The 10,000-nt window shown below is 47.4% G+C and overlaps 1 protein-coding gene across 1 annotated transcript in view; it reads right to left on the bottom strand.

Annotated features, from left to right (window-relative positions):
- The window catches only part of plpp4 (phospholipid phosphatase 4), a gene marked incomplete at both ends in the record, with an annotated part of 37,370 nt that extends 29,882 nt beyond the window's left edge, over positions 1–7,488 (bottom strand). Inside the window, one exon of the mRNA XM_079730822.1 lies at positions 7,400–7,488. Coding sequence (XP_079586948.1) covers positions 7,400–7,488 — 89 coding nt within the window. The remainder of the gene's footprint in view (positions 1–7,399) is intronic.
- Between the last annotated feature and the right edge of the window lie 2,512 nt (positions 7,489–10,000).

The following is a 10,000-nucleotide window of genomic DNA, read 5'->3' as shown; positions in this document are numbered from 1 at the left end:
CAACATGATGAACATACGGAGTAAACACAGAAAACACTCAACAAATAGGGCTTTCATGTCGAGGAGAAGAAAACCGTAGGACACGATGTCCCTTTCGCAGTCAATCTGCTTGAACAAAGGGGCCAGCTTGGGCTTGAACACAAAGTCGACGTGCAGTGATACAACAGATAAAATAGAAGAAGAAGAAGAAAGACAGAAAAACACCAGATCTATGGAGGCTAGGGACAATGCAAGGCCAGGGACCTGAGACATATGGTGAAATAAGGGAATGGGTTTGTTGTGTGTGTGTGTGTCTGGGACGGGTGTGTGTGTATGTGTATGTGTGCGTGTATGTGTTCATGTATATGTGTGTGCGTGTGCGTGTGTTTGTGCGTGCGTGCGTGCGTGTGTGTGTGTGTGTGTGTGTGTAGGTGTGCGTGTAGATGTATGTGTATGTGTTTGTGCACGTGTTTGTGCACGTGTGTGTGCGTGCGTGCATGTGTACGTGCGTGCCTGCGTGTGTGTGTGTGTGTGCTTGCGCGTGCCTTTGTGTGTGCGTGCGTGCCTGCGTGTGTGTGTGCGACAGCAGGGTGCTGCTGATGTGACACCTCCAGGGATTGCCATGCCAGCGCTGCTGGCGCGCCGCTGGTTCTCCGACGGACCAGCATTGTCAGAGAAACCTTGGACGGAGGATGGACCCCCTCCGTCCTCTCCCTCTCTTTCCGCTCCCCATTGTGTGATTCTATTTTCTCCTCGCCCCGCTTGGCTTCTCCCTCCTCCGTCTCTTTCATTCTAATTAAAACATGTGCCGTCCGTCCCTCTCGTCTGTCCGTCCAGTCTCTCTTGCTCGTCAGTAGGCCCACCCCCATTACAGCGTGCACCAATGGGGCTCCGCAGATTTCAATAGCTGTCCAATTACGGCGTCGATCTCGTCCAACTAATGCCTGCCTCCTCTTCTTCCTCGTTTCTTTAAACGCACTTGACGGAGCTGTCATGTATGCTTTGACAGGGAGAATGTGATGCGCAGCCGCACTCACATTGAAGACTAATTGACAAGGCCTGTTCAGATCACGCGTTGTATTCCCATCCCCATTACCCAGTGCTTTGCGGTGCGGTTCTCTGTTTTCATTAGGGATTATTCGGTCCATGACTACAATAATATTCCCTTGGATTGCCCCCTGCCATACTTCCAGCAGGTCTGCCTACACATGTCTCTGAGACATCTCGGTGGCTCACCAAATGGTCAACCCCCGAATGGTTAATAAGACATCAAGTAGGCCTATTTGCCGACCTGACCCAGAGATCACATTGATAATGAACCCTTGTTTTCTTGCTGCATGTCAACAGCAGAAAATGAAAGGAAGTCCAAGATTATCAAATGAAAGAAAATGGAGGATCACCCAAAGGAATTGCTTATTGTTATTCATGGACTGAGATGGACGGTATGGTACATATGACACAATTTCATCAGTAAACACACAACTTTCTGCGACAGAGAAAGTCTTGGACAGACCAACCAAAATACACCTTTATAGATTTCTGAGCTGAAGTCTACAGTTTGTCATTAGCCTAACATCGCCAGACCATTGTAAATGCAAATTACAAATTTTCCATCATTAATTTTAGATTTCCAAGGGGCGTTATTCACATGCGCAGACCAAATAGCCTCTGGACACCATTTTATAAATCTACAACCAATCAGAGCAATGAATCGTGTGACACATCAGCAGCAGCTGTTCTGGTTGTCTATTAAAATTACTTTAAGGCGCTGCCATAGGGCACTCCTCTGTTCAGTCATCGTAACAAACTCGCCCCTTAATACATAGAGGGTTGTGATTGGCCCGACCCGGGCAGGTCTGCTGGAAACCTGTCTGAATGGAGGGGGGCCAGACCCATATGCCGGAGCAAATAAAATATAAGTTTGCAGGTCTCCATGCACAAGACCTCCCTGAGCTTGTGTTGGGAATGGCTGGTTTAACCTGTGCACAGTGACTGCATAATGCACAACAGATGTTAGAAGAGTCCAATCAGTCTGACTCAGGCCAGTCGAGGCTGCTTAACCAGCCATCCTCCACACACGCTCCAAGTGTTCAGCTCTCCAGGTGATCATTGTATTCAGGGGGAAGAATGACATGTGTTGAATCCTGATTTGCGGGCACTGCCTCCCCTGCATCACGAATGCGTGCAAGTTCTTTCCTTTGTCTTGACATCTCTCCCGCGATCAAAGTGTCTCCTCTACTACAAACACCCCCTTTATATTCCGTCAGGAAGGCCAGGGGAAATTCATAAAGACACTTGAACAACGGTCCCATTTGTCTTTCTAAAAGGTACAGCAATTTAACAATACAACGGTGAAGAATAGATAAAAAACCAAGGACGCCTCACACAGGAAACCGCTTGACTTTAACAACGTCGCTGTCTTATCATCTATTGTATGTAATTGTCTTTATTTTTTCTATTGTTTAAACTGGTTTCAGTCCTTAACATCTATCCCATTTCCTGCTTCAAGGATATACCTTTATGCTAAAGACATTTCCATCAAATGTTTTTCTTCTGGTATCTTATGATTTTTAAGTTGATGTTGGTACATGTTTAGCATCTATGATTTCCTCTGCGTTACATGGATTTGATTGATCATAATTAGTGACACAAAGTGCTAGACTTGATAACAATATTCCTATTTTCAGTCAGTTTTACCATAGCGGTAATCTGAGTCATCATGTGAAATGTTGGATTTCTTTGTCATATTATAAGAAGTGAGTGGCTCGTTCTGCAGCTCAGGAATCGACTTTAGCTCGCGGTTTATCTGCACTGTTTATCTGCAAGTCAACACATAGGGGACCATACAAACGCTTAGTGTGTCAAACAGTCACCCAGTCAGCACATCTCGTGCTACAACTTACCCACTGTACATCCTACGCTTTCAAGAAACCGAATATCCTCAAGTGAAGCCACTGTAAGGCAGAAGAGGGAAAATCCTGCATATTACTTTGCTCACAAAAAATCCTGGCCCAGTCCCATAACACCCATAGGTTGGTGAAGCAGACAATGGTCAAAAGGTAATAAAACGCCAGGATCTGCAGACCACAGCAACAAAATTGCCCACTGGCTTCAGTTCAAAGTACATTTGGACAACAATCAAAGCCTCACTATGATGCAAGATTCTTAGTAATCACTGCAGTGGACTTCAATGCGCTACAACCTTCATTAAAACAATCCCTAATGTGCCAAGTATTCATTGTGGTGACGTTTTCAGATAACCAAAGCAACATGCCGTCTCTTTCTATTCCCACCAATGCTTGAAACCTCCAGCACTGAAGTCTCCTACCCGCACATAATTAGGAAGGAACTGAAAAACATGCTTGTATTTTTGTCTTTAATAAGGAACGGCGGATGAGAACAGGAAACAGAAATAGGCCAGCATTACACTTTAAGGGGGGACACGGGGGATACATACCCAAAACAGCCGAGGAAGTAATGACTTTCTGGAGAAAACGGAAATACCAGGCTGATGATCCTCTTGTCGTATGCAAAGCAGCTAAATGGCAACCCTAATACTCATTGTTGTCGGGGGGGGGGGGGGGGGGGGGGGGGGGGGGGGGGGGGGGGGGGGTTTCAATTTCCTCACTGTTTGTGCCTCTGACGGTTGGAAATGTCACCGAGCCATTTCCATTTAGAGTGCACTTTGGTTTTCCTCCAGAGCACCCAAGGTCCTGCGAGTGCCAGGGCGCTGGCAGGGCTGTGAGAGGAGTGAGGTGCAGTCAGACAGACGTGATGCTGCTCGGTCAGACCTGACTCCTGTACTCAGTCCGTGGCCTGGCTTCAGTGTATGAATACGAAGCACGGGATCAGACTTGTAAGTCTGCTAAGCCAGCGGCAGCGAGCTGGGGGGGGGATAATCCCTACTTAGTGGACTGTCATCTTGAATATGATTTGAGCATAAGGCTATCGTCTTTGATGCAGACGGATGTGTTTTTTACAATCTGTGTCAGTGGTTAACTTCGCCTCGCTCTGTCTTTCGTCTTTCTTCCAATGTCAAAGATAATACAAATCGGGTGTGGATTACCATTTGGTTCTGGTTACAAACCACCGCTTTCCGTCCATACTTCCAATCTTCCGAGGATCATTTGAAACATGCAGAGAGAGGACTGCCTTGAGGTTGACAATAACAATGCGATCGCAGAAACCAGAACGAAGAGATTGCAATGTGAGAGCATACCTCATTAACTACATCTTGGATGCAACAACAAGCACAGCACCATGGGAAGCTTAAACACTTCCCTCTGACCTCTCTGATACACCGCATGTATTATGCATTCACGGTGTAAGGGAAGGTACGCGATGAAATGAGAGCACAGGCTATTTCTTTTCAACACTAAGTATAATTGAATATCAGGGAGAAAGGTAGCCAGTTGAACAAATGGAGCAGATACAGTAAAGCCTTGAGTCACAGGGCCATTAGGATGATGACGTCCTTTCTACCAAGGACCGAGTTCTTACTCATCTATCCCTCCATATCTTATACAAATCCAGTAGCTTTTTCCATTTTGCGTGATGACGTCCTTTCTCACAAGAAAGCACTTCGAAGTACATCCATGCACTATCCATCCATCTCGAATACAAATACAGCATTTTTTCTTTTGCATTATGATTGTCGTTACTACCAAGTCAGGAACACAAAATACAAACATGAAACCATCTATCCATCCATCCTATAAAAATACAGCAGCCTTTTCCCATTTGCACTATGATTGTCGTTACAACCAATTAAGGACCGCAAACTAAATCCATTCACTCCTCTATCCATCTTTCTCTAATAGAAATACAGCAGTCTATTTTCCATTCGCATGATGACATACTTTCTACCAAGAAAGCACTTCAAAATACATCTAACCATCTATCTGGAAAACAAATACAGCAGTCTTTTTCTTTGGCACATGAACCAGAAAAAGGACAAAGGCTTTGCCTCTACCATTGCACTGGGAATTCCAGCACACAATTCCATCACTAGCGCTTTTACAATAACCTTCAAATAGATTTCAATTCCTTCACTTGACCCCAATCATGTCGGCATCAGGCCCCGGCTTTTCAGGTCAGTGGGGACTCGTGTACGGCTCGGGCCCCTAGCGCCCTGGCAAACGACTGGGGCCAGGGTTTCATTCCATGCGTCAATTAACGGCTGGCTTACAGGAAACCCATCTTCACCCAGCTTACGGACTGGCGTCACAGCGCTAAGCCTCATACGCTTCATACGCTTGTGCCTTGCGCAAAACATTTGCATTTACATTTAGGGCATTTAGCAGACGCTTTTATCCAAAGCGAACGGTTCATACGCACATTCACTCACTGTCGGCGGAGCCAACCATGCAAGGCGACAGCAAGTTCGTCAGGAGCAGTTAGGGTGAGGTGCCCTGCTCAGGGACACCTCAACACTATATCTAGGAGGAGCAGGGGATCAAAATAGCAAGTCAACCTGCTCTACCTCCTGAGCTAAGCCGACCAAAATATAGATATAGATATAGAATAAATGTACTGAGGACTGTCTCGAATGGTGTAATATCAACCCATATTCAGTAGCATTACTGTGTGTGTTTGTGTGCGTGTGTGTGTGTGTGTGTGTGTGTGTGTGTGTGTGTGTGTGTGTGTGTGTGTGTGTGTGTGTGTGTGTGACACATGCATATGTGTGCTTGTGTTCTTTCTGCTTTTCGGATCTTCCCTCTTTTCTTCGGATCTTCCCTCTTCCCTCTTTCTCATTGGATCATCACATAGTAACGATCAACAAACCGTAATCAAGCTCTTCACTCCATTCAGTGGGAGCCCGGGGAAATTCCTGCATTATTAATTTAACGAGACGTGCTCCGAACAGGGGTGGCCCCCTTGCCCAGAGAGACAGAGCGAGAGGAGGCTCCTGGCGGGTTTCCGTTTACAATAGTATTTATTAGACGGCGCCGGAAGAGTGCGCAGCGCTGAAACTCAATTCATTACGGTAATCAAGGACCTGCAGAGCCGGGGCTGAACTCAGCCGCCACGCAATTAGACGATGTCGGCTGACGCTGTCTTGATGCACGCTGCTCCCTCCCCCCTCTGAAACTGGTTGTTGTCCACGCACAACAACAAACACATAAAACACACACTCTCATTCACAGCTGACAACGGGCTTGGCCGGTACACGATAGTTGAGAGTGTGAGTAAGTAAGGTGTACACTGAATGTATTAACTGAGTGAAAGAAGAACAACAACGAGTTATCTTTGGATACGATCCATTTTAAAAGAGACTGTTCATTTGATAAAATGATGGATCACTTTTACACAACATATTCGTCTGATGGGTGTTTGTTGGCGTTACAAAAATGCAAGGCAGCATCATTTCCTCTTTTAAAAAAACCTTGGTACGTAAGGAGGAATCAGAGATTTCCATTCACCGAAACAACATAATATTATAATTATTTACGATATATACTCTCAATTTTTCCACATTTTGATTCACAGTCTAATTGTTTGAGACAATTGCGATCATAAAGACGGGGTACGGGGTATTACTGATTACGAAGTAATCAGTAATAATGGCAACGAAAAAACACAATCACTGTGTAAACCCTCCCTGGTTTGCACACTGAAACACATAAACCGTGCATCGGTGGGCTCTGCTGCTTACACTGGCTGTAATCCATTAAAGTGGACAACACATACGTAGCGTAGCCCAAGGCAGCGCAGCCAAGGTAAGGAAGCCTCCCTCTGCAGGTTGGGGGGAGCTGAAGGTTCACTGAGCTGCTGCCTGACATCAGACCCATGAGAGCAGGGCTGGGAGGGCGTACACTGCATCTGATATCAGGGTGCTGTCAGATACATCTCCCATGTTATGGTGATGAGCACTCCGGGTTTAAGGTTGCGTAAAGAACCATGTGCAAGAAAGAAATATAAATATATAAGTTTCAAGAAGCTTCGATCTCACACTGTCGATCCCCCCCCCCCCCCCCCCTCTCTCTCTGACACACACACTCACACACAAAAATACAAAATGGGTCGTTCTAAACATGCAGTCCTTCCACACAGAATAACACAGTTGTACTATTACTCCTATGAAATGGAATACAATCAAAGTTGTCCATGTGATTGCTAATTCAACTCATTAACGATGCGTTTGGCGGCCTCTAGGTGGAGTCATTGTTTCATTTTTTTTTTCTCTATTGATTACCATCTAATGGCAGTGCCTGATGGAGCTTTACATCAGGTGTAGGCTGTAATCACATTACAGGCTGGGCGTGAGGCAGACCCGCCATCAAACCGCAACGTCTGGCCATGGTCACAAGGCACCGGCCGCCTTCAAAGTCTCACTATCTCTCTGCACAACGGAGCAGCGCCTCCGCCTCACACCGTTCAGTATGAACTCCATCAGGAAACTACACTTAAGATTACTTACACAAAAACTCCGAAAAGAAGAACGCGGATGCCGATCTCCAGAGCCAAGGCGCGGATGTTTTTCCTCCGGTCGGGCGGGGACATGTTCATGGTGGTTCAGACACTCCTGCAGGAGTCAGACAAAAATAAAGGAAAACCGGAGACTAGTTGATCTACTGAACACTACTGGTCCGGTTATAATCCACAAGTGAGCGCTCCGTAGTTGAGAGGCGCTCCCCCTCTCCTCGCATGCCTTGCACCTCCTCCTCCTCCTCCTCCTGCGCCGTGAGGAACGAGGAGTTGTTTTCCCGAGTCTCCGGTGTCCCTCCGTCTGTCCGCACGGTCCGTGACGTGAGGATGCGCTGCTGGCGACAGCCTCTTATAATTGGCAAATACACACAGAGCTGCCTTCGGTCCGTTCAGTCAGTGTTGAAGGTAGGGGTGCACGACGCACGCAACCAACAAACACCCTTGCGAACTATTGTTCGCAAGGGTAGGGGAAGAATAGGATTGGGTTATGGCTGGCTTGAGCAGCACAATGTTGAATAGTATGAACACATTAAAGGGATGCTGCCTGAGCCTCACCAAGTCAGCCAGCGACTACACCTGATTTACACTTTACGAGCGCTCATCTCTCTCTCTCTCTCTCTCTCTCTCTCTCTCTCTCTCTCTCTCTCTCTCTCTCTCTCTCTTGCTCTCTCTCGCTCTCTCTCGCTCTCTCTCTCTCTCTCCATTTTCCCACTCTCTCTCTCTCTCAACTTCTCTGTCTCTCTCTCTCTCAACCTCTCAGGCTCTCTCCCTCTCTGTCTCTCTCTCTCTCTCTCTCTCTCTCTCTCTCTCAACCTCTCAGGCTCTCTCCCTCTCTCTCTCTCTCAACCTCTCAGGCTCTCTCCCTCTCTCTCTCTCTCTCTCGCACTCTTTCTCTCTTTATTATCCCGCTATCTCTCTCCACTTCCAGGCTCTCTCTCTCCTCACTCACTCATTGCATCAGTGCGAAAACAACATCGACCTACGATCAGCCTAATACGTTTTGAACCTCATTGAATTAAATATGAATCGCAACGCAGTAAACCCTCGGGTTAACCATTAGCTGGGGGAACGTTGTAACAGTGAAATAAACAACTAATGAATGTTTACAGGGCCATGAAATGGACAGCCCGGAGAAGCTCCCCTTGGGGACAGGCTCCCGAAACAGAAGAGGTGGGCACATCCACCCAGCCACCAGGTGAGCGACACGCTTCAACAGACCCATGGGACTCTGTGCTTTACCGCGGCCCGAGAGTGTTTCGGTACCCGGGGAGGCGGACCCAGGGACCGGCAGGTGAAGCCTGACTCTCATAAAGGGAGAAGGGCGGCGCTGGAGACGCCGCGGGGCTCTGGGAACCAGCCGCTCGCTTCACAGCCGCGCATGCATATTTCATGCCCTCTGAAACTGGCTCGCTGAGTTACCTGCTTGTCCAAGGAGTCGGGAAGGGTGGGGAGGGGGGGGTTGGTGCATGGGGGAGATCGTGTGTGTGTGTGTGTGTGTGAGGGGGAGAGGTGTGTAGGTGTGGGAGGGGGTGATGCATCTGTGTGTTTGTGTGTGTGTGTGTTTGTGTGTGTGTGTGTGTGTGTGTGTGAGTGTGGGTTCGCGGGATGTGTGTGTCTGGGTGGGGGAGATGTATGTGTGTGTTTGTGGGTTTGCTTGATGTGTGTGTGTGTGTGTGTGTGTGTGTGTGTGTGTGTACTTGGGGGAGATGTGTATGGGTGGAAATGGGGTGGGGGAGATGTGTGTGTGAGCGTGTGTGTGTGTGTGTGTGTGTGTGTGTGTGTGTGTATGTGTGTCCATTCCTAGCTCCCAAAGGCATGTCCTTATCATACAGCTTTATTCTGTATGGGTTTCTTTGTATGTGTGGAGGGGGCTAATGTGTGTGTGTGTGTGTGTGTGTGTGTGTGTGTGTGTGTGTGTGTGTGTGTGTGTGTGTGTGTGTGTGTGCAAACAAGGGTGTGAGTGTGTGTGTCAATAGCTAAATCCCAGGCAGCATCCTACAGCACAACTCTGATTATATTTATGTGTGTGTGTGTATTTCTGTCGGTGCATGTTTGTGTGTGTGAGTTTTTGAGAGAGAGAGTTTAAATGCGTGAAAAACAAACCTGAAAAAGCATCCTGACCCACAAACCTTTTCTAGGTCAGAAGCGTGGCCAGCGGGAGTGGAACCAGTCAGACACTAATGAATACCGCAAGAAGTTCTGTGAGATGATGGAAACAGAGGTTTGAGGACCAAGGCTGCGTGATGCCGTCCATGTGTGTGATGTGTCCATCCATCACATGACTGTACCAGTATGGGATGACAGCCACACCAGCAAGGCAAACACACACGTGTGGTCATGCTGCTGCCCTTTTCCGTGTGATCTGCCTGAGATGTTTACCAGAGTGGGGAACAAAAAGAATGTCAGCACAGAAGCATGAAAAAAGATATGGTGCTCAGACACTCACAGGGTGTGTCTTCAAAGCGGTTGCTGCCATCTCACAGCGAACCCCTAATGGGAACGCATGCCAACATTAAAGCACTGTTTCTCCTTTGAGTCCACGACAAACCCGCTTTTGGGGCTTGAACGCAGACGACTGTCTGACAAAATAAGA

The sequence above is a fragment of the Pollachius pollachius genome, assembly GCF_949987615.1.
Source record: "Pollachius pollachius genome assembly, chromosome: 2".
In the NCBI taxonomy this organism is placed as follows: domain Eukaryota; kingdom Metazoa; phylum Chordata; class Actinopteri; order Gadiformes; family Gadidae; genus Pollachius; species Pollachius pollachius.
This window is presented reverse-complemented; position numbering and strand designations above follow the sequence as displayed.